The sequence below is a fragment of the Myxine glutinosa genome, chromosome 12 (genome assembly GCF_964187855.1).
Source record: "Myxine glutinosa chromosome 12, kmMyxGlut1.1, whole genome shotgun sequence".
NCBI lineage: Eukaryota > Metazoa > Chordata > Myxini > Myxiniformes > Myxinidae > Myxine > Myxine glutinosa.
Window position 1 is genome coordinate 33,789,243 of NC_136272.1, and position 26,002 is coordinate 33,815,244.

Sequence of the window (26,002 nt, forward strand, 5' to 3'; positions counted from 1 at the left end):
ATGGGGGGGAGGGGAGGGAGGGGAGGGAGTGGAGGGGGGTAGGGGAGGGCAGGAGGTGGAGGGGAGGGGAGGGGGAGGGGGGGGGAGAGGGGGAAAAACGGGGGAAGGGGGGAGGGGGAAGGGGAGGGGGAGAGGGGGGGAGGCAGGGACAAAAATCCCAGAACCGTCAGAAAGCGTCCGTAAATGAAAATTATTTACGTAAAAAAAAGTAAACGCATACATTAAAAAAAAAGAAAACCTCAATCAATATCTAGCATTTGAAAATTGTAATTTATATAACTGTAAACTGTGAAATAAAAATCTCAATATTTATGCAAAAACAGTAAACGTGTCTGTCAAATAAATCAATAAATTAATAAACCTAAATTCATATCTAGCAGCAGGTCGGTGATGTTTGCCTATAGTCATAAAGCTTCTATTTATTATATACCTCCGTATGAAGCACGGTGTTATTGCTTACACAATGTGTAAGCAGACCCTACTAGTATTTATATATATATATATATATATATATATATATATATATATATATATATATATATATATATATATATGCACAAAGTAGGAAAACATGTGAAAATATTTTTAATTAAATGTGGACTCTGCAATAAATGTTTTGTGCTGTGTCTTTGTCTGGTGTGAGGGTCTTGTTTGTAGAACCTTTTGAATGGTCCACATAGTTCTAAAACACACAACCCATGAACCGTACATCACCCAGAACCTTCTGCACATCTTCCCCATTTCCCAAAAACATCATATTTCCGTTTACCTTTACACACCCTGAACGTTCACTGCTTTCCACATGTAGCAGAGCTTAGGTTATCCAATGTCCGAATCCCACCGTTCGGTACTCAAATCGTTAACTCAACAAAATAAATAAAAAACAAAATTTGGAGAATTTTAAACTCCAACGCAATGTGTGGGCTACATTCTAGGCAAGGCCACGTTATGCCTACGGCCACACACCACACCTGTGGTTTTAAGCAACATCAAAAGGAAACCGCCGGGACAAATCTCGAGGGACCATAATCGGGGCGGCTGTTGCCCTTTTTTGGATTTCTGGGCTGCTTTCCGGAAAGTCTAATTGTTCAGAACCACTGCACTGCAACCGAAGGGTTTTCAGTACCAGTTCAGCGCAGAAGTACAATGTGCAAGATCCTGCCTAACAAATACCCCAGCTTTAAACATGAAACATCACACGTGACATGCCATTGTTCTGTTGCGGTTCAACAATGTGAAACTGGCCTGAAGATCCCATGACCGGATAATATAGCAAGGCTTACTGAAGGATTTGACTTGAGGTGTGTTTGCATAATCTTCTACGTGATACCTTTCAGAGGTGTTGGTCTAAGTCTAAGCAGTGCCTTGAGTAGTTGAGGACCTACTAGCTTCACATGCTCGATGAGGGAAGTCCGAGTGTCCCAGATTGCGTAGACAGTGGAATAATATTTTAATTTAGCATGATTGTCACAATTCTAATTAACTTGGACCTTTATATGCTCAAATCAAAGCTTTGTTAGGCCAAATATCAACCTGATTCAAACAAAATCAAATATCACATTGAAGCTCACCACAAAGAGTTCACTGGCAGATCAAGGGCGGGGGAGAGGGTCACAGCGTGCGGATCTTGCTGCTCTACCCCCTATTCCAGAATAAAATTTTTTAACCAGAAAACAATTATATTATAAAACCAAAATTCAACAGGTAAAGCTTCACAAAAGCCATTAACATGTATTTGTCCTCGGATTATTGCCAGATATGCCCATTCTCAGTGAGCACCGATCGGGCTGGCCATATATTTCTCAAAATAACAAGACAGATAATCGAACTACGCGTAGCCGGGCTTGGATCTGCTGAGTGGAGGATCTGCTGTCATGTGACCAGATCCTCAGCTCTGATTGGTTGAAGTTTGTGAGGGACACACATACATACAGACAAACGCTATTCCAGACGGCATTACCCTACAGGCTATGCCGTAAGAATATGGCTGCCGAACCACATGACCGATGATGTCATCAATTTTTTTTCCTCGATCAACTTATCCCTAGATCACGCTCAAGAAATTTCAAACTGATCAGATCAAGCGTTCTACTTGTCGATTTATGATGTCATAATGAAGGCACCCATGACATCATCATTAACATATGTTATTCCCCATGGGGAGTACTTTAGAATGAGCCACCTTTCATTTTTTTTTCCATGGAGTGGTTTTGGAGCTAGAGAGGTGCAAAGGTTTTGGTTTTTCCATGATGTCACCCATACCACGTGACCTATGACGTCATAATTATTTAAAATTCTACACAATGAAGCGCCCCGATCATGAAAATTTAATGTCAATCCGACCAAGTTGCAAATTAAATGGATTTTAATGGGAATAAACCCGCAAAATTCCGGCACAAGGCACATACATACATTCATACATACATCCATACATCCATACATACATACATACATACATACATACATACATACATACACAATAGGAATAGACAGACACACGCAAATTCCAGATGGCATTGTCCTGCGGGCTACGCCGTAAAAAAACATGCCCCCAATTCTCGCCTTTTCTTGAGTCTCATCGGACCACCAAAACAGTTATATACCCAGAAGGATCCTAATGAGATAGGCACTGACCCTATATACTTAACCCACTCAGGAAATCAAGTTAAGGGCACTGGCCCAAACATCTACGCTCTTGAGATGGTCAACCTCCATGGGGACAACCAAAACCTTTGTCAAATCAAGCACAGTAACAGCAAAGTTTAAAGTACTTCTTTCGGTATTATGAGAACACACAAACAGTTCGTGAACAGAGTTACCACAGCGATAAGCCAGACCGAAGACTGGAATCCAGACACGTTCCCCCTCACCTGTAACCACTGGTCAGATGCCGAATGAGCACGAGGTGACCATGCAAAACGAGGATTGAGCAAGCGCGCACTTCCTGGACCCCAGTTCGCACCTTGCACAGATGATGCTGAGATACGGGAGTCTGGAATTCGACCCGAAATCATTCCCAGTAAGTCTGAGCATGGGAAGTCTGCAGGAGAAACGAGGGAAATGGGGATAAGCAGGCACGATTGCTTATTAACCAAATAATGTAAAAAAGGACACCTCAAAAAGGACAACTAATCAGCAGGATAGGAAAACTCCATTAGGAAGTTGATCTGCAGTAGTTTGCCATTTTGTCTCCAATGCTCTATACTTTCAATGTTACTTATCTCTACCGCATGCATATGCAACACAATTGGGCAACAATGCAGCAACAACTATCAGGGATGCCTCTTCGCGGTGGTTGCACGTCCCAACGCAAGTCGGGGCCAAATATTCCCCATTTTTTCCTGCTGCCCGGATTCTTCAGAGCAGCGCGGTCATGGTTAGAGTGCCGAGCCCTTTCCCTCTTGCCTCTTGCCTCTTCCTCTCTCTCTCTCTCTCTCTCTCTCTCTCTGTCTCTCTCTGTCTCTCCCCCTCTCTGTCTCCCCTCTCTGTCTCTTCTCTCTCTCTCTCCTCTCTCCTCTCTCTTCTCTCTTCTCTCTCTCTCTCTCTCTCTCTCTCTCTCTCTCTCTCTCTCTCTCTCTCTCTCTCTCTCTCGCTCTCCCTCTCTAACTCTGGTATGGCCCTGACTTCGTGAAGGCGGGTTGTGGGGGATCTCTGGGCCGCTCCTGGGAGATCGATTGGCTGTCTCCATGCCGCGGGCTTGTTTGAGAGAACTGTCCAGGGCTACACAACAACAACAACAGCAATGGGCCATAAATGAGTCATACGACAGACTTGCTATGACCTAATCACCATCATTATGCGTCACCCTTCCGTATGAGCTGCAAAATCTCACCCTTCAGCAAATCTTCCACCCAATGGCCCTCTCCTTTCAGTCTCACACAACCCCCTTTGTGACACCAAATCCCTCTGAGCACACCTTCACTCAAAACATTAACATTTCATGATAAAAGGAGCTCAGTAGACGATCTCTGGCCTTCGGTATTGATCGACCGTTCACCACACATCACCATGAACCGAGCCTGCAGGTCAATCGGCTTGTGTCTGCAAGGATGCTTGGCGGACTGGCTTCACTGGTGTTCACACATGATGTAATCCTTAATGTACTAGGTTGAAAAGATGCTGTGGATGATCGAGTGTAAATCATCATGGTAAACACTATGGCTGGGCTATGACATTGAGCAGTTTGATATGGCATGGAGTCCATTGCTAAGATGTACCTCAATGAGACATGTTGCGATGCACTATAGTTTCATGTATTGTGACATGATATGCTCTGGTGTTAGATGACATAAGTTGCAATGTGGTATTGATGCCATATGCCTTGGCAAGGCACAGGATAACAGGCCTGCTATACCATAGTGTAATGTCACGTTGGCATGACCGGCCTGGTATATGTCATGGTGCGACATGCCTTGGCAGGTTGTGGCATGCTTTGGATGTTGCTATAACAAGATGTGGAGCGGTTACCTGTGAGCTGACAGCCATAATACTCCAGCCGTAGAGCAATGCCCTCTCTCCACCGAGTCGGGCGCAGGCGGACGTAGCGAGCCAGCAGCGGCTCGGCGAGGCGGTTCACCACAACCGTCATGCCATCAGAGTTACCCTCAAACTCCTGGAAGACCGCAGAACAAAAGGGATGGGAGGGAAGCCAGAGAACCAGCAGATTAACCCTTTGGTAAACCAATAGGTGCCTTATTTATGCGCATATGGGATCAATACCACCTCTTTTAAGCCTCAGTTGTGGTAAATGGTGCATTACAGTCTGTCATGATGTTGCCCTGAGACTGACCTTAACCCCTAACCTCAGCCTTCATTACCTCTCTCTCTCTCACCCTGTAGGTCCAGTTTTAAACATTAAGATAACCTTTTAGCTCAAGCATGGTGGAAACACAAGTAATACATTCATGAGCTTGTGATTGGCCTGTCATAACGCATTAGACTACTAACACTAAACAATCAATTTGACCACATAAGGCCCCCCAACCAACTGTGTTTTATCTCAAAAGAACTATGGGATCTTTCACGACAACAATATAAATGCAGAACATCTGGCTTTGCCAAACCATCTACAAGGCTGTGTGCTCTAAAATGCAGCACCCCCTGCTGGCACTTCACCAGAATGGCAGTTTTTAGTTAAATCTAGCAGGGATAGAACGCAAATGAAACAGGTCAATGGTAAGCATACTACCATCACAGCTACCCCGAGCAACATTATGATACCAAAAGTATTGGGACAGCACACCCAAACATACAATGAACCCTTTGTACCTGGTTGTGCACATTTTTCCCACAATGCAAAGCAGCACATGATATTTCAAGGTGTGCAAGTCGCTACTAAATCTCCATTGAAATGAAGAACCAATGAGGTAAAGAGAGATATCTGATCAGGCTTTAACCCTAAATACTTCCTTCCTGTTCCATTACGTTTGGTAATATAGTATGTATAGTACATAGATAAAATTATGGTTCTCTCTTTTAATCAGCTTTCCTTTTACAAACAATTACTTTGTATAAACTGGAGGGTTCATAGAACAACTTACCCCACATAGCCTTGAGAAAAAGAAAATGGGAAGAGCCTTTTAAACTCTCGCCTTGCGTTTCCGAGCACGATCCATGTTTGTTTTGTTCGTGAATCTTAAATAACACGCATGATGGAAACCACACAGTGCTATGCGCCGCCATATTTGTCAAAATGCAGAATCATAAACAGTTATTCTTGTTACAGTCTGTCTTTTCTTTTCTCTCTGATGCTGCTTCTTCCCCTTTCCCTCCCCCCACACCCCCAACCCCTCTGAGTTAGATCAAGTGGTATAAAGCCTATGATTGAGTGTGGGCCGTGGGGCCTGGGAGAGAACTAGGAAGTTGATTCAGAGGAAGAGAAAGTGGCCATTTTGAGGAGGGCTCATTGCTGAGTGCCTTTTGCTTGTTGTAGAGTTTCAAGCTGCAGTACGTCTCCTTGAAGGTGGTGATGGATCAACCTCTTGCTGCGGTATCTCTACCTGAAGGTGGTGTTTGATAGAACTTGCTGCCGTATCTCTACCTTGCGGACTATATTAGGGCCTGCATTTGAGCCTACGGTTGGGCCTGCATTGGGGCCTACTGTGGGGCCTGCATTGGAGCTTACGGTCGGGCATGCGTTGGGGCCAACGGTTGGGCTTGCATTGGGGCCTGCATTGGGGCCTACCGTTGGGCCTGAATTGGGGCCTACTGTGAGGTCTGGATTGTGGCCTACTGAAGGGGTTGGGGGGAGCTGCATTGAATGACATATTTCCTCGAACTATTGCTGTGGCTCCTCCTCCAGTTTGGATCCCCGATCTGACCTTGAGCTTGACACTGGAGGATACGCTACCGCCCACCTACTCATCGTCTGGGTCTGTTCTCGTCTGACATCTTCCAGACCATCGGACTGCAGGTTCTCCACTGGGACTGGCCGGATTCCAAGTGATTCCATCAGGTCGCCCCAGCCCTTTAAACTAGCAGCACCCTCCAGCTTCCTCGTTGCCTACTCCTTCACCCTCGTGCTGGCCTAGTCAAGTTTTCCCTTTTCTTCTTCCTTTTTTGTTTCCTCCTTATTTATGTATATGAATATATTTCCGATTGTTATAACCCATAAATAAAGCCGGTTTGCTCACGTTTGGCTTGGTGTGCTGCAGGCCGTAACATTCTGCCCTCAGGGCATGACAATGTGAATGCTGATTCCCAGCTTTTCTAATAGTCACTCTGCCCTCAGGGCATGCATATTTTGTCTAAGTACTGCTAAACGGAAGGTTTTCAATAGTAAATAAGACGATTTGTATTCTACAATGTTCAAGTATATCATTCAATTGAAATAAAATAAAGATTTTAAAGGTCAAAGAAAAAAATGTCTTTTACATCACCTTATCTAACATTAAATTAGCTATTCGTGTCTGTTGTTTTTTGTCTTTTATAACATCCTTAAAACAGCGTTTCCTGTTTGGAATGATTTTTAATTTTGTTTCACTGCCAGACAGGCAGATATGTCTGTCATAAGACAATGATCTCACTCCTTCCTATCTGCGCATGTGCAATCGGGTCGAATTCAGGGCCAAAGTGCTGTGCTGCTAAAATACAGGTTCGTTTTCATATTCATGTTCATGTTCAGATTCGTGTTCAAAATATTAAATTCCATTGAAATGAAGTTGTTCCTCGATGGTAAACTGACGTTTGTAGATTCTAGACAGACAGAAGTGAAGCAATTGCTTAACCCCACTTTTTGCTTTGCATGTGCGGGGTAATAGGAACTTGCTGTTCTTATCCTACGGTAGATAAGCTTCATGGTGGAGGAGGCTGTACAGAGTATGAAGAGGAATGTGATTTCACAATGGAGTCATTGATGGTAACATCCCATAATACACAAGCATATCCCGTAATGGCCAAGTACATACTATAATACCCAAGAGTAATAATAACAAGATATTTGAACATCTGCTTCCTGCTTGTGTTTTAGGCTGTGCAAGCTAAGCTATAAGGCTGTGCCAAATAAGTTATAAGGCTGTACAAGTTAAGTTATAAGGCTGTACAAGTTAAATTATTAGGCTGTGCAAGCGAAGTAACATTAAAACTAATCTCTGGTTGTGACATTAAATTTGATGAAATGAGGATTCCAAAAGATAAAAAGGAAATTCATACAATAGTCATATAATTTTATAATAATCCTTCAATATAGGCGTAATATTACATTAAATAATCTATAGTCACGATATTATATAAATGCATCAATTTAATCACCTTATATAAATTAATCAACATACTTTCTAAGTTTGAATTTATATTATATAATTAATTCATCAATATAAAACATTGATTTGAATTTATATAATTAATTCATCAATACAGTAAAGTCATAAAATTACATTAATTCATCAATATAGTCACAATAATGTATGAATTAATCAATATAGTCGTAATATTATATCAATCCATCAATTTAATCACATTATATTAATTCATCAATATAGTCACAATAATGTATGAATTAATCAATATAGTCATAATATTATATCAATCCATCAATTTAATCACATTATTTTAATTCATCAATATAGTCACAATAATGTATGAATTAATCAATAAAATCAGAATATTATATCAATCCATCAATTTAATCACATTATATTAATTCATCAATATAGTCACAATAATGTATGAATTAATCAATATAGTCATAATATTATATCAATCCATCAATTTAATCACATTATTTTAATTCATCAATATAGTCACAATAATGTATGAATTAATCAATATAGTCATAGTATTATATCAATCCATCAATTTAATCACATTATTTTAATTCATCAATATAGTCGTAATATTATTCGTCGAACCCTGGTGTTGGGCTAGCGGCTAGGGTGCCAGCTTAGGATCCTAGGATCCTGGGTTCGAATCCCGGTCGACTCGCCGAATTAACGCCAGGGGGGTTGACTCAGCCTGTCATACCTTCCGAGGTCGGCTAATTGAGTACCAGTTCACTGGTAATTCCCTGTTTGTCGTTAAAAAAAAAAAAGGCGGCAAAAAGGGTTGGCGTCAGGAAGGGCATCCGGCCGTAAAACATTGCTTCAAAAAGGGGACCAAAAAACAACAACAACCATGGTTCCCGAAAAAGGCCAACCCCCGCCTTTGCGGGGAAAAATGGCCTCTAAATGTGGTTATTATATATATATATTAATATAGTCAAAATAATGTATGAATTAATCAATATAGTCATAATATTATATCAATCCATCAATTTAATCACATTATTTTAATTCATCAATATAGTCACAATAATGTATGAATTAATCAATATAGTCATAATATTATATCAATCCATCAATTTAATCACATTATTTTAATTCATCAATATAGTCACAATAATGTATGAATTTATCAATATAGTCATAATATTATATCAATCCATCAATTTAATCACATTATTTTAATTCATCAATATAGTCACAATAATGTATGAATTTATCAATAAAGTCATAATATTATATCAATCCATCAATTTAATCACATTATTTTAATTCATCAATATAGTCACATCAAACCGGTGGGTACCCCGGTTTACCGGTGTGTACCCCGGTTTACCGGTGTGTACCCCGGTTTAGAATAGGTACACCGTATCCCTGCGTGTCGTAAGAGGCGACTCAAAGGGTTGGCGTCAGGAAGGGCATCCGGCCATAAAAACATTGCCTCAAAAATAGAACCATGACAATTTGGAGAAGATTGTCATGGGGACCGCAAGGCTAACCCCCGCTCTTGCAGGGAAAATGGCCTTAAAATGCCTGTTGTTGTTTGTTGTATCAATATAGTCACAATAATGTATGAATTAATCAATTAAGTCAGAATATTATATCAATCCATCAATTTAATCACATTATATTAATTCATCAATATAGTCATTAGTTTGAATTTATATAATTGTATTGATTTTAATTGACATCCACATTGATTTGAATTTATATCATTAATTCATCAATATAGTCATAATATTACATTAATTCATGAATATAGTTACAATATTGTACACTGCTCCTTTCATATTCCACCTCCAGAGGCTGCATGACATCATCGCCGGGCACCGAAGGGGACCGGGCGATGACACACGCTGAAAGGGAGTACTCAGTTTTCACTCTGGTTGTTTGCTACTTGCAAAATCGAAGATTTTTCAAGTATATTGGTCGGTTGCGTTTGTGGTTCTGTCTGTTTGTCTGTTTGTCTGTTTGTCACCGGCCGATAGGTCACAATTCTAAACCGATCATCACGAAACTTTACCAAGTTGTATAGGTCGTCCCAATTGAAAAGCCTATTGATTTTGAGGTCAAAGGTCAAAGGTTTGGAGGTCAAATTTCTAAACTCGCCATTTTTAATCCGATTGACTTGAAAATTGAATAGCATTTGTATATCGAGTCACTAAATTGGGAAATGAACTATTTTTGAGGTCAAAACGTCAAAGGTCAACTCAAGGTCAAATTTTTAAAATCATCAATTTTCATCCAAAAAGCTGTCAATTCTCAACCAATTGACTTGAAAATTGCACAGCATTTGCACATCGAGTCACTAAATTGGGAAACATACTATTTTTGAGGTCAAGACGTCAAAGGTCAACTCAAGGTCAAATTTTAAAAATAATCCATTTTCATCTAAAAAGCTGTCAATTCTCAACCGATTGACTTGAAAATTAAACAGCATTTGCACATTGAGTCACTAAATAGGGAAACCAACTATTTTTGAGGTCAAAGGTCAACTCAAGGTCAACCTTCCAAAATCATCATTTTTCATCTGAAAAATCGCCACCTTTCATCCTATTGACCCGAACTTTGATCGAGATTGTCAATTTTAATCTTCATGAAATGGACAATTTGCTGTATCAATGGAATTTTTTTCCTTGGGGAGGGGGGAGGGCGGATTTTGCAAGTATCGTGCTCCGCATGATGTCTTCTTGATACTTGCAAAATCAAAGATTTTTCAAGTATATTGGCCAGTTCCGTTTGTGGTTCAGTCTGTTTGTCTGTCTGTTTGTCTGTTTGTCACTGGCATACAGGTCACAATTCTACACCGATCGTCACAAAACCTCACCAAGTTGTATAAGTCGTCCCAATTGAGAAGCCTATTGATTTTTAGGTCAAAGGTCAACTTAAGGGCAAATTTTAAAAATCATCAATTCTCATCTAAAAAGCCATCAATTCTCAACCGATTGACTTGAAAATTGAACAACATTTGTATATCGAGTCACTAAATTGGGAAACATACTATTTTTAGGTCAAAAGGTCAAAGGTCAACTCAAGGTCAAACGTCCAAAATCATCACTTTTTATCTGAATAAAATCGTCAATTTTCATCTGATTGACTTGAAAATTGAACAACATTTGCATATCGAGTCACTAAATTGGGAAACAAACTATTTTTGAGGTCAAAAGGTCAAAGGTCAACTCAAGGTCAACCTTCCAAAATCATCATTTTCGTCTGAAAAATCGTCAATTTTCTTCCTATTGACCCGAACCTTGATCAAGATTGTCAATTTTAATCTTGATGAAATGGACAATTTGCTGTATCAATGGAATTTTTTTTCTTGGGGGGGGGGGAGGGCGTATTTTGCAAGTATCGTGCTCCGCATGACGTCTTCTTGTTACTTGCAAAATCGAAGATTTTTCAAGTATATTGGTCGGTTCCGTTTGTGGTTCTGTCTGATTGTTTGTCTGTTTGTTTATCACCGGCCTACAGATCACAATTTTCAACCAATCTTCACGAAACTTCACCAAATGGTACAGATGGTCAAAAGCAAGAAGCCTATTGTTTTTGGGGTCAATAGGTCAAAAGGTCAACATAAGCCAAAGGCCCTCAACTTTGCTAAATTTCTAAAATCCTCAATTTTCATCCGATTGACTTGAAATTTGAAGAGGACTTGCATATCTGGTCACTGAATTTAACCACCAAGTATTTTTGAGGTCAACATAGGCCAAATGGTCAACATAGGCCAAATTTCTAAAATCCTCAATTTTCATCCAATTGACTTGAACTTTGAAGAGGACTTGCATATCTGGTCACTGAATTCAACCACCAAGTATTCTTGAGGTCAACATAGGCCAAAAGGTCAACATAAGCCAAATTTCTAAAATCCTCAATTTTCATCCAATTGACTTGAAATTTGAAGAGGACTTGCATATCTGGTCACTGAATTCAACCACCAAGTATATTTGAGGTCAACATAGGCCAAAAGGTCAACATGGGCCAAATTTCTAAAATCCTCAATTTTCATCTGATTGACTTGAAATTTGAAGAGGACTTGCATATCTGGTCACTGAATTCAACCACCAAGTATAATTGAGGTCAACATAGGCCAAATTTATAAAATCCTCAATTTTCATCCAATTGACTTGAAATTTGAAGAGGACTTGCATATCTGGTCATTGAATTCGACCACATATTATATTTTAGGTAAACACAGGCCAAAAGGTCAACATAGGCCAAATTTCTAAAATCACCAATTTTCATTTGATTGACTTGAACTTCTAAGAGGATTTATATATATGGTCACTGAATTCAACCACCATCTATTTTTGAGGTCAACATAGGACAAAAGGTCAACATAGGCCAAATTTTTAATATCCTCAATTTTCATCCAATTGACCCAGACTCGACCCAGACTGGGGGGTTAGCGTTTAGGGCGACGAATAGCCGATGCGAGCTCTCGGTGCGTGGTGCGCTTTGTGTGCTGCGGGGACTGGCGGGGATCGTTGCCGCGGTGGTCTCGCAAGGATCGGCGTGCACGATCTGTGCCGGGCCCCGCCCTGTATGGTCGGTGCCGCGCCTTCGCGGAAAAGGCGACCAGCACGGTTCAACGGGGGTAAGGAGAGTTCGGACCTTCGCCCCCTGGCGGGTGCGGTGCTCCGACCGGGGGAGGTTGGGCCATCGTGCCGGGGACCGAAAGGCTCGGCGTAGGGATGGTGCCTGGAACCTTGGCCCAAGCATGCCTCCTCGCCAGAATCGAAAATGCCGGACAGACCCAACCAACAGGAGACCAACCACCCGCATGCATTGCTCGGCTTTGCGAAGCCGAGCCGTGATGAAAATGTATTCCCACCCGACGAGGCTCAAGTATAGTGGACAAATGGCAGTAGTATTGGGGAATGGTACGCGGTGTGGAGGGATGGCAGTTCGCCATTCACCACATAGTTGGGGCACATGAGCTTTAGATTATGGGGTGACAGTGAAAACTAGCTGAGGGCGGGCTAGGATAATTGTTAGGGATTTAGAGATGACAATAGGAGACATGAGATTTAAGTAGTGACTTTTGTACAGGTAGAGGGGACGTAGAGAGATTAGATGGATGATAATGACGAGGGTGTGCTTAGTGTAAGGGAAGACGGGAAAGCATGAGTATTAGAGGGAAGTAGTTAGTTAGATGATGCTGTGTGTATGAGCTTGAGATTGAGAATTTTTGTGATGAGTTTGAGCAAATGAGGAATTGAATGGGAAACTTTGTGGTGAGGGTGAGCAAATGAGGAATTGGTCGGGGATGACCAGAGGTGATGTATGAGTGGTGTATTGAGGACGAATGGAATTGTGTTGATTGAATGGACTTGCATGGTGTGCAAATGGGAAATATTTGGTGTAGAATGCTTGGTGGGAGTAAATGGTGTGGAATGAGTGGTGTGGAGTGCATGGTGCGAAGGAGTGGATGGGGGAAGATGGACCCCTTCATGAATACCCGGGGAGGGTAGTTTAAAGTTAGCTAGAGGGTCTAGGTAAATTGTTGGATAATGACACCTGTGGTGCAGGTAGTAGCAAGGTACTGCTTTGATTGGTGCATGAGTCTGTGGAAATGGCTGGGCGTGTGGGCCTGTTGGTGAGTATAGTTATTGGGGCACTCCGCCACTGGAAGTCTGTCGGCCGGGTGAGGCCGCAGGTAGGCTCTGGGAGCCAGTTAGAGTCAGAGTCGTGTTCAGTGGGACCCGAGGATCCTAGGAGAGGACCCGGGTAGCCCAATGCCAGAGAGGGCATCAGAGGGGTGAGAGAGCCGGGAGGGGCCTTCCCCGATTTAGGGTAGTGGTAAGGAGCAAGGTAAGCTCGGGTGGCGACTTCAGTGGCGGAGGTGCGGAGGTAGTTGGACCTGCTAGTGGAGCCACACGACCCAGCCCCGAAATTGTGCGAAGGCACAGTATTGAAAGATTGGTGAGTGAGACCCAAATTTGGAAGGCATCACAGGGTGGGTCAATGGGAATTGGTTTTTAGAACCACATAGTTTAAAGAGGCCAATTGAATTGGCAGGGCAAGACCCCGGGTAGTTTAAAGGAGTTAATGTTATTAGAGTATAGTTAGGATGAAAATGTCTTCGCAACATCCACTCACCAAGGAGACGGAACTCCACACCAGATTTTGCAAATGTTTGGATGGTGAGACGCATCTCGACGGGATGAGACAATGTGTGTATTCCATCTCTTCCTTCTTGGGAGGGATTGGATGACGAATTTGGCGTAGATGGGGGATAGAAGAGACAAGACGTAGAGACGGAATTTGTAAAGTGTAAATACAGGGAAGGGCAAGGGTAGTGTAGGCTGACATGGGGGGTTACGAACGGTTAGGGACGAGCTTTCTCCGCTCGCTCGCCCGTGCTCCTCATGTTGCATTGCCTTGTATTGTGTGTACCTTTGTGCCCTTTCCTCCGCTAACTCTCTGCTTTGTCTTTCCTCCCCACACATGGACCCATTATTTTTGTTGAGGGGAGTGTGCAGGAACACTGAGCTGTGCGGTTTCACTTTTGCAATGCACCCTGCTACCTGTTGCTGCACCAGTACACCTAATGGACCACACGTTCTGTGGCCTGGCACCTTTGCTGGGGCAGACAATTGCTGCAAACATTATCTTGCCCTGAGGACCACTGATTCTAAGTGGCGTCAAAGTCACGCAGATGGACCATGAGATGGCCCTGCAAATAAAAAAACGGACACGGTTTGTGCATTTTTTATTCCGGTGTACCAGGAAAGAAGATCTCCAAGTTTTATTATGGCACACCGAAGACGAAGCAGGAAGACGCAAGAAGCAGAAGCCCAGCAGCAGCCAAGCAGCAAATGTGCCATTTACTATTGAAATGATGATTGTGCATTTTTGTGCATTCTGGTGTATTGGTGCAGTGCATTTTGTGTTTCTCTCCTCTCAAAATTCTTTCATTGAGCTTCACATAATCTTATTGTCATGTTGTAATTTACATTTTATTTCTGCACTGCAGTCATTTACTGGCACATGACGACGTTGCATTGCACACGCTGTTTCAGGTACGGTTGAGAGGAAGGGTGGAAGAGTTAGTTGAAAGGAGAAATCGAAACAATGATGATCAAATAAACATTTAAGAAGTGCTCAGAAATTCAATTGTGAAGAGAATTATATGAAAATAAAGCAAAACTGCCTTGTATAAGCACTTAAACACAGTTGTAAAGCTGTGTTCTGTGTTGAAGACAACTTATGTGTCGATCTCCTGTCTTTCACAATGGTTGCCCAAATGGGGTCCCACAAATTTGTTCGATGCCAGACCCAGAAAAGATTAATCCAACACTGAATCCATCAATATCATCACATATTCACAATCTACCATATAAAACACAGTCAGTTTGTGAGTTTGTACAGATGTCTTTCCCCTTCATAAGGACAATTTGAGTTGGGTTTTGAAGGCCAATGTTTTGTGTGCGTGTGTTCACTGTGGTCTGTTTTTTTTAGTTAAAACAAACTGGAAAACCATTTTCCATAAAAGAGTAATTATGTCTCTTCTATCGGAATTGTTTATGGTGGCTTGCAAACCGTCAAGGGCGGTGTACCTCAAGGGCGGTGTACCTCAAGGTCAGTGTACAGAGGCGTTAAAAAAAAAAAAAGGTGCAAGAGGTGAAATGCGTTACACATGATGTGCAACGCATGCAGAGTAAAACGAGTGTTCATTTATTCCTGTATGATATCTAATAAATAAAGATATAAGCTCAGCTGACACTAGTCCGAGGTTTCATGCTCACGAGGCTGAACCATCAAATAAACTGTTCCAACCCATCATTTTCATGGCCTTTTATACTCGTAGCATAATAATTCATCATTATTGTCACAATATTACATTAATTCATCAACATAGTCCTAACATTCATCAATATCGAAACAATATCATATTTATTACAGATAAACACCACATGAGAGAAATATATAAAGAGAGATGAAGAGAATGAAAGATGAGGCAAAAACAGAGGAATCGTGATGGTGGGTATTGGGACACATGTAGTGTTGTGTTCAGTGAACCATTAAACCGCTAGGTTGTTGCCCACAACTTCACCACACATACATTGTCTGACAAGACCGACATGGCAACGTAGTTGGGGTAGTCTGCTCACTTCAGGATATTAAAACACCTGTTACCTTCCCACCCTCATGGTCAGCACTCACCACGTGCCATCTACCTCTCTCAGAATGCTGAGTTTTTGTGTAGACACACAATTGGTTGATTTCACAACCCTTAATTCATTACTTGCTTGAGTGCTGACAGGATGGCCGAGAGGTACGCACACTCGCCTCTCAGCTGTCTAGCCTGGGTTGGAATCTCAGCCCAGCTATAAACTATCCTGGTGTTTCACAGGCCGAGCAATTCATCAATGTGTGTGCCGTCACTCAAATGGATGTTAAGCTGGGCGTCCTATCTGCTGGCGTTATAGTTGCTGGACATTAAAAATCCCATGGTGTCCTTCGCAAAGAGAAATTGACCCTGAAGAGATTCCAAATTCCTGCACTGCCCTGCAGAGGGCAATGCACCAGTGGCACAGTGGCGCCCTCCTCCAATGATGCCACCCCGCAGCCTTGGGCTGCATATGAAAGAAGAAGACCGGTTCGGATTTGTTATCTCTGATCATGCAGCAAACGGATCCCCAACCCACAGGCTCTGCCAGTAACCAAGAACTGGGAAGTGAAAGAAACGTTCCATTCCAGGGACTCATATTTCAGCACTGGCCTCCTATGTCTGCAGAGCCTTGATGCCTTGACCTCACTGGTGTGCGTTTGATTCCGATACCTGCTCAGCAGAAATGTCCATACGCTGGGACAGAGTGTTGATCTGTCCCAGATTTGGTCTCAGCCATGGAAAACAATTCGTCGTTAACTATTTGGGCCTCCACTACCAATCAATTGGCTGTTTAATCTGCAAACCAAATGCACTCCCCAACATATTCTCTCTATTTCCGCTGAATAATATTCTTATTAGCTGGGGGGGGGGGGGGGGGGGGGGAGGGAAGCAGATGAGGAAACATCAGTGTCGAGACCATCAGAATGAATGTGCTCTCTGATTTGAAGTCATTATGCCATTAATGGTCAGGTTTAAATGGAAAGATTGGACCTAAAATGCAATGTTGAGTGATTCAAGCATATAGGAGGGAACTCCATCCACACTCCATTAATTTGGCTTTTTAGGAGCTCCCATCTGAGCCGTTTGTTGAATTATCCATTGTCTATTAACGTCTCTGTAATTCATGTAAAACTAAACCAATGCTTCCTAATGTCTGTGGCTTACCTATCATGCAAGTACAAGGTCCGTTATGATGAGAATTAGATCCCTGTAATAAGCTCAGGAGACATTTTGTATGAAAAGTAAAAGCATGCTGAGCCGTGAATAATATAATTCTTTGTTAAAATCCTGACGTTTCAGCAGAATATCTTCAGTACTTTAAATAATAATAATAAAAAATTCAACTTCAGTTGTTTATAAAAATGTAATATCACGTATATTACAATTTCACTTGTGCAAAACCAATGTTTGTATTATGATTGGTGTAAATCTTGACAACACAGCAACTCAAGTACAGTCATTATATTATCCTAAGTTAAAACAAGCCCGTTCCTCTGCAGCAATCCACGCTAGTAAATATTGTTGCGGTTTTGAGAACCCACACAGGTAACATCATTAAAGGTTAAAGGTTGCACACCATAGTTAGGCCACATGCAACACGTAGGTCACCTTAGAACGTTAGTTATTTCATAGTATGTGTTTAGTAGGATAAGGCCATTTTCAATAGTTGCATCTGCGTTGTGTAAAACAAATAAGAGAAGGCCCCGTTCATTCCGCAGCCCTCCCTCCAACCGACTCCATTGAGCGCTATCCAGTTTGCACCCCATTGCCCCTCGCAGTTTGTTACGCGTTCGCTGCCAGTTGCTCGCTCAAACCAGCCAAATGCCACGAGGTAAGGCCTGGACAAGGGGTGGAGCGCGAGGTCGGGGGTGTGGCCACGTCAAGCAGCCATCAAGGGCGGAGCCGGTAAGACCCCATCAACCAATCAGGGCTGAGGCGACATCGCCTGACAGGGTGTGGCTGGAGATTCCAGAGGGTTCGCTGGGCGTGGCAATAAAACCCTTTGCGCGAGGCCCCCACCTCAGTTATGAGGAGGGAGAAACACTTGAACAGAGTTACGAGTCTTGAACGAGTTATGAGAAGGGAGAGGCAGGCGCTCGAGTATTGAGAAGGACTGCAGCGTTGTAAAGGACTTGTGAGGGAAGCAAAGCATTGGCATTCGTGCAGAAGGACTTTTGTGGAAAGGCGCTTTGGTGACATCATTGGGGAAGTGGCACATTGTACATAGCGATACCGGGAGCGCGTATAAAGGCGCCGGTACAACTATTACGTACGCAGTATAATCGCCAGCCTACCTTCCCCCCAGTATAACTGTCCGATCCGCGCCACCAACACGCGGCGATCTCGTCTGCCGTCTGCCGTCTACCTCACCATCTGCTTCGTGGTACGAGTCGGGGACCGGGGCGAGCTGTGGACGCCATCGGTGGACCATCAACCCGACCATCTACAAACCCCGTGTGAGTGAGTCTGAGAGTGAGTCTGAGTGCGAACGGGCCCGTGTCCAGGGGATAAGTATAAGACTGTATAAGGCTGCCCTGTGTATCTGCTTCTTCCTGTTCCCTGTACATTGCTTCTTCTTCCTCTTCTTTGTACAAAGTGTGTACTTCTCTTCCTTCCCATACAATTGTAATAAATTCCTTGTTCTTCCTGTTTTCCTCTTAATTCGATCGTCTTAGTGATTTCTCCATTGGGTAAGCGTGGCACGATCACAACCGCTCCAATCGGGTTAGTTCCCGTTAACGGCCCGAATCGCGGCTCGCTAATCGCTCGGCGTGTCCACTAACGCCGTGGTTCGGGTGGGGTTATTTCCTTGCTTCACGGCCGGTGTTAGTACTTAGGTAATAAGACTAATTTGGCTTAAAACCCTATTTAACACTGACCGGAAGGAACGTGATAGCCCCGGGATCGCGTCGGCTAGTAAAAAGACAAGGGGATTAATCCCCCCTTGATAAGGGGGAGGCCGACGTTGGAGATCCGCAACAATATTTTATATATATATATATATATATATATATATATGAAGAGTTCAGATGCAAAAACAGATATATCCATTTTTGCTGAAATGAGAAAATCAAGATTTTCTGCTGTGCATTCCAGGTGAAACCCATCAAAATGACATGGGCTGTATCTTAAAATACGTGGACGCGATCGGGTTTTGGGAGAAAATGATTTGCCTACTGAAACGGAGGTATTGAAACATATACTTCGGTAAACATAGTTCAGTTTCATCAAAAATGGCGTTTATCGGTTTTTGCGCCTGAACTCTTCATATATATATATATATATATATATATACAAATATATCTTCAGTTCAGCTTTCAATGAGTGCACATAATGACGTCACTGCCATGTACATACGCTCTGCCTGTCAAGCTCTCAAGAGAACCCTCCGACAGAGCAGAATTTTGATCTTAGTACAGATACTGTCATAAGTGTATGTAAAACTCACAGTTACCGACCTGGTTTCGCCCTTTTGGGGCTCATCAGGGCAACGCAGTGAGTCCTGCATACACTTATGACTCTGAAAACCTTTCGGTTATATACCAGTTACTATGCGATTTCATATATTTCATATATTTCATATACTATATTTCATTTCATATATAGCAGTTACTATATTAGGGCGAAACCACGTCGGTAAGTGTGAGTTTTACATACACTTATGACGGTATCTGAACTAAGATCAAAATTCTGCTCTGTCGGAGGGTTCTCTTGAGAGATTGACAGGCAGAGCGCATGTACATGGCAGTGACGTCATTACGTGCGCTCATTGAAAGCTGGAGAACTGAAGATATATTTGGATTGGTTGCTCCCGGCTGCATCCAGGCGATTCCATATAATGAGTGGATACCAGAGATAATGTGCCATGTGGCAGATGGTACTTATCGCTCCCATTAAGGTACAGCAAAGCTGGATGGGATACCTTAATGGCGGTTCACCACTGATGGTATGAAATCGCATCGTAACTGGTATATTGAGGGAGCTGCGCTCCAACGCGAGTCGAAAGAATTGACGCGACCAAAGACGGAATTCGTCCGAGTTGCTTTATTGAAACAAAACAGCTCAGGTATTCTCTCAAAAGCCCGTTTATCGGGCAGCAATATATATACACATTTATGTCGGGAAGTTTGCCCGGCAAAAGCTATACCGGGCATGCCCGGGTGTCAAGGGCGAGCCTTGGAAAGGCGAGTCTGGACCTGCCCGGGCGTGTTTGGCTGCGGCCTGGCAAGTCGAGGCTGGGCGTGCCCGGGCGCTCTGGCCGAGCACTGGAAAGGCGAGAGCGGGCATGCCCGGACGCTCTGGGCGAGCCCTGGAAAGGCGATAGCGGGCATGCCCGGACGCTCTGGGCGAGCCCTGGAAAGGCGATAGCGGGCATGCCCGGACGCTCTGGGCGAGCCCTGGAAAGGCGAGAGCGGGCATGCCCGGGAAAGACGAGACCGGGCGTGCCCGGGAGGTTCGGGCGTGCCCGGCAACAGTGAGTCCGGGCATGCCTGGGAGAGGCGCGTCTGGCCGTGTTCTGGCCGGTGCAAGGCGATTGTGTGCATCCAGCGGTAACCGCTACACACGCCCCTCCAGAATCGACCTGCACCGGCAGGGTCATTTTAAGGGGGGGTCCGGATGACCTGGCCGAAGCGACCCCTGGAGGGTCGTGGGGAGGGGTCCGACGTGGTGGTGGGTGGTCGAGCGGGGGGAACTGTGGACGGGGGGCGGCCTCGCCGCGGAGGAAGGGCCAACTGTGGTGGTCGGTCGACGTCCATGTGCGCCGGTTTGAGGCGGTCCACAGAGATCCGGTCCGACCGGCCGCCAACGTCGACGACGAAGGACTTGTCGCCCCGTCGCAGGACCCGGAAGGGCCCGTCGTACGGCGGCCGGAGTGGCCCCCGGTGCGCGTCATGACGCACAAAGACGTACTCCGCTGTGCGAAGCGCCGGGGGGGACGTAGGACTGGGGGCCACCGTGGCGGGACGTTGGCACGGGGGCAAATCGGCGGGCGGCCTCCTGGAGGTCCGAGCGCTGGTGTGCGGCGGACCAGGGACTGGTAGCGTCGGGCACGAACTCGCCCGGGACGCGGAGCGGCTGGCCGTAGACGAGCTCGGCGGCGGACGCCCGGAGGTCCTCCTTGGGGGCCGTGCGGAGGCCCAAAAGGACCCACGGCAGCCGGTCGGTCCAACCGTCGTCCTGAAGGCCGGCCATGAGTGCGGCCTTCATGGAGCGGTGAAACCGCTCGCACAACCCGTTGGCTTGGGGGTGGTAGGCCGTGGTGCGGTGCAGCGTGACCCCCAACGAGCGGGCGACCGCGCCCCAAAGTTCGGACGTGAACTGTGGGCCGCGGTCGGACGAGATGTCCGCCGGTGCGCTGAAGCGCGCGACCCAGGTGGCAATGAACGCCTGCGCCACGTCAGCGGTGGTGGTGGAGGTGAGGGGCACGGCCTCCGGCCACCTGGTGGTCCTGTCCACCATGGTGAGCAGGTGGGTGAACCCCCGCGATGGGGGCAGGGGACCCACCAGGTCCACGTGGACGTGGTCAAAACGCCGTGCAGCCACGGTGAAAGGTGCCAGCGGGGCCTGGGTGTGGCGGTGGACCTTGGCCCGCTGGCAGGCCGTGCAGGCGTTGGCCCTGTCACGGACGTTCCGTCGAAGGCCGTGCCAGACGAAACGCGCCGACACCAGCTTCTGAGAAGCTTTCCGGCCCGGGTGAGAAAGGCCGTGGATGGAGGGGAAGATGCGGCGCTGCCAGGAAACGGGCACGATGGGGCGAGGCTGGCCCTGGGAGACGTCGCAGAGCAGGACGGTGCCCGCGAAGGGGATGTCGGCCAGGCGGAGGCCCGTGTCCGCTGCCCGGAGGGCCTGCACTGAGGTGTCGGTGGTCTGGTCGGCCGCCATGAGCACGAAGTCCACGCCGAGGTGGACCGCGTTCGCGCTGGCCCGAGAAAGACAGTCGGCCACAGCGTTGTCTTTGCCGGCGACGTGCCGGATGTCCGTGGTGAATTCCGACACGGCGGAGAGGTGGCGCTGCTGGCGGGCCGACCACGGCTCCGTGACTTTGGCCATTGCGTAGACCAATGGCTTGTGGTCGACGAAAGCCGTGAACGGGCGGCCCTCCAGGAGGTGTCGGAAATGGCGAACGGCCAGGAATAGACCGAGGAGCTCGCGGTCGAACGTGCTGTATTTTAACTCGTTCGGCCGGAGCTGCCGGCTGAAAAAAGCGAGTGGCTGCCAAACCCCGTCCACCCATTGTTCATGGACGGCGCCCACCGCGTAGTTGGAGGCGTCCGTAGTGAGGGCGATGGGCGCGTTGAGCACCGGGTGAGCCACCAGCGTTGCATCGGCGAGGGCCCGTTTTGCGCTCGCGAAGGCCGCGTCCATGGCCGCGGACCAAACGATGTCATGCTTGGCCGGCTTGCCCCGGAGGGCCTCGTAAAGGGGCCGCATGAGCTGAGCAGCACGGGGCACGAATCGGTGATAAAAATTCACCATGCCGAGGAACTCTTGTCGGGCCTTGATGGAACGGGGACGCGGGAACGTGGTGATGGCCTCGACCTTGGTCGGCAGCGGCACGGCCCCGGTCTTGGTGATGCGGTGGCCCAAAAAGTCAATGGTCGTCGTGCCGAAGTGGCATTTGGCCGGGTTGACAATTCAGCTGTGCTCGCTGAGGCGACCGAACAGTGTTCGGAGGTGGAGGAGGTGCTCGGCGCGGGACGTGCTGGCGACGAGGATGTCGTCCAGATAGACGAAAAGAAATGGCAGGTCGCGCAGCATGCCGTCCATTAAGCGCTGGAACGCCTGGGCCGCGTTCTTGAGGCCAAACGGCATCCTCAAAAATTCGAACAGGCCGAACGGCGTGATGACGGCCATCTTCGGGACGTCGGCCGCCCGGACAGGTACCTGGTGGTATCCCCGTATCAGGTCAATTTTGGAAAATATGACCCGTCCCGCCAAACGGGCGGAAAAGTCCTGGATGTGCGGGATCGGGTACCTGTCGGGGGTGGTAGCGTCGTTGAGGCGGCGGTAGTCGCCACACGGGCGCCATCCACCCCCCGCCGGCTTTGGCACGATGTGCAGTGGTGAGGCCCACGCGCTATTGGAGTGCCGCACGATGCCGAGGTGCTCCAACGCGTCGAACTCGGCCTTTGCCATGGCGAGCTTGGCCGGGTCGAGGCGGCGGGCCCTGGCATAGACCGGCGGGCCCGTAGTGGGTATGTGGTGCTCGATCCCATGCCGCACTGCGACGGCCGAAAACGGCGGCCGTGTGAGGGCCGGGAATTCCGTGAGCAGGCGAGCGAACTCGTTCGCCATCGGGAGGGCGCACGCCAGTTCGGTCGGCGCGGAGCTGCTCATCGTGCACGCCAGGGAGCTGAAGGTCTCGGCGTTGACAAGGCGACAACGTTTGACGTCGACCAGCAGCCCGTGCGCGCAGAGGAAGTCGGCGCCCAGCAAAGCCATGGGGACGCAGGCGGTCACAAAGGTCCACTGAAAGCGCTGGCTGCCGAAGCAGAGGGTGACGTTGCGCGGGCCGAAAGTGCGTATGGCCGAGCCATTAGCAGCGACCAAAGAGGGGCCGCAAACGGTGTCCCGCCTGTCCTGCTCGGAGGCGGGTATGACGCTCAGTTGGGCGCCGGTGTCACAAAGGAAACGCCGCCCGGACGCTTTGTCCCGAATAAAAAGCAAGTTGCCCGAGTGGCCGGCGCTCATGGCTGGGAATGAACGCCGGCCCGGCCGTTTCCCGACTTGCCAAAAGTGTACGGGGGTCGGCACGTCCGAGCCTTGTGGCCGAACCTGGCGTGGTAATAACACCACGCCTGGTCAGGTGGAGGCCCCGGCCGTCGTGTCGGAAGCGGTCGGTGCGGCGTGGCGGCCGCCAGTTTCACCGGCAGTTCGGCCTCCAACCGCGCAGGGCGCTCGGGCGTCGTGGGCGTCGCCTCGGACGGCGGCAGGCTCCAGGTAGCCACGCCGATGTGTTGGCCCGCCGAGGAGATCTTTTCGGCTTCCCTGGCGAGGGCGCGGGGATCGGTGATCGACGTGCCAGCCAGGGTGAGGCGTACCGGGTGAGGCAGCTGGCGAAGGAACAACTCGCGGAACAGAAAATCCGGAGAGTGCTCACCGAGCAACGAGAGCATAGAGTCCATGCGCTCGGACGGGCGTGTGTCGCCGAGCTCGGGCAGGTCGAGCAGGCGCCGTGCGCGTGCCGCCGGTGAGAGGGCGAAAGCGTCGAGGAGGAGCGTCTTCAGCGCGTCATACTTGTCGGCAGACGGTGGGTGCTCGAGGAGGCTCAGGGCACGGGCCGCGGTGGCGGAACCGAGCGCTGCCACGACGTGGTGGAAGCGGGTGTCGTCCGCGGTGATGCCTCGCAGGGCGAACTGGGAGTCCGCCTGGGCGAACCAAACAGCCGCGTGAGCCTCCCAGAAGGTAGGCAGTTTAAGAGTCACTGCCGTGTCCATGTTGGTAGGTCACCAGTGAGGGAGCTGCGCTCCAACGCGAGTCGAAAGAATTGACGCGACCAAAGACGGAATTCGTCTGAGTTGCTTTATTGAAACAAAACAGCTCAGGTATTCTCTCAAAAGCCAGTTTATCGGGCAGCAATATATATACACATTTATGTCGGGAAGTTTGCCCGGCAAAAGCTATACCGGGCATGCCCGGGTGTCAAGGGCGAGCCTTGGAAAGGCGAGTCTGGACCTGCCCGGGCGTGTTTGGCTGCGGCCTGGCAAGTCGAGGCTGGGCGTGCCCGGGCGCTCTGGACGAGCACTGGAAAGGCGAGAGCGGGCATGCCCGGACGCTCTGGGCGAGCCCTGGAAAGGCGATAGCGGGCATGCCCGGACGCTCTGGGCGAGCCCTGGAAAGGCGATAGCGGGCATGCCCGGACGCTCTGGGCGAGCCCTGGAAAGGCGAGAGCGGGCATGCCCGGACGCTCTGGGCGAGCCCTGGAAAGGCGAGAGCGGGCATGCCCGGGAAAGACGAGACCGTGCGTGCCCGGGAGGTTCGGGCGTGCCCGGGAACAGTGAGTCCGGGCATGCCCGGGAGAGGCGCGTCTGGCCGTGTTCTGGCCGGTGCAAGGCGATTGTGTGCATCCAGCGGTAACCGCTACAATATAACCGAAAGGTTTTCAGAGGCATAAGTGTATGCAGGACTCACTGCGTTGCCCTGATGAGCCCCAAAAGGGCGAAACCAGGTCGATAACTGTGAGTTTTACATACACTTATGACAGTATCTGAACTAAGATCAAAATTCTGCTCTGTCGGAGAGTTCTCTTGAGAGCTTGACAGGCAGAGCGTATGTACATGGCAGTGACGTCATTATGTGCACTCATTGAAAGCTGGAGAACTGAAGATATATTTGGATTGGTTGCTCCCAGCTGCATCCAGGCGATTCCATATAATGAGTGGATACCAGAGATAATGTGCCATGTGGCAGATGGTACTTATCGCTCCCATTAAGGTACAGCATAGCTGGATGGGATGCCTTAATGGCTGTCCTGTCCTGTGTTGTCTTGTGTTGTGTTGTGTTGTCTTGTGTTGTGTTGTCTTGTCACTGAACTACTTTCTCAAACTTTTGTAAAATCGTACCAAACTTCTGGTATGCACATATCTCTCCCGTCGGTATGTCCTAAGGGTATTTTTCTGACAAATTTTCCAATTTTTTTATTTTTATTTTTTGGAATTTTTTGGGGAATTTTTTTTTTCAACTTCAATTGTTTATAAAATGGGATATCACGTATATTACAAATACATTTGTGCAAAATAATTGTTTGAATTATGATTGGTTTAAACCATGACAAAACGGCAACTCGGGTACAGTCATTTATCTATACTAGGGCATGCCCGTACTATATATATATATATAATTATATCCCCCCCCTCTATTTACATGAAATGGTTTGGTCCATTCGCAAAGCCAAAGCGAACGGCTTGCGAGTACGGTAGAACCCCCCCCCCCCCCTCTATTTACATGAAATGGTTTGGTCCATTCGCAAAGCCAAAGCGAACGGCGAACGGCTAAATCGCCATAGCTCGGTAGCTCGCTGCTCTCTGATTGGTCGAATCGTTTTTTGGACATAGCTCGGTAACTACTTGTCCGATTAATATGAAACCTTGAAAAGGCACATCCTCGGGTCCCCAGCAATATACCTGGC

The 26,002-nt window shown here is 47.1% G+C and overlaps 1 protein-coding gene across 1 annotated transcript in view; it reads right to left on the bottom strand.

Annotated features, from left to right (window-relative positions):
* Positions 1 to 26,002, bottom strand: part of LOC137437982 (neuropilin-2) — a gene marked incomplete in the record, with an annotated part of 78,558 nt that overhangs the window by 17,484 nt on the left and 35,072 nt on the right. The window contains 2 exon segments of the mRNA XM_078766703.1: positions 2,871 to 3,040; positions 4,468 to 4,612. Of these exon segments, the coding sequence (XP_078622829.1) occupies positions 2,871 to 3,040; positions 4,468 to 4,612 (315 nt within the window).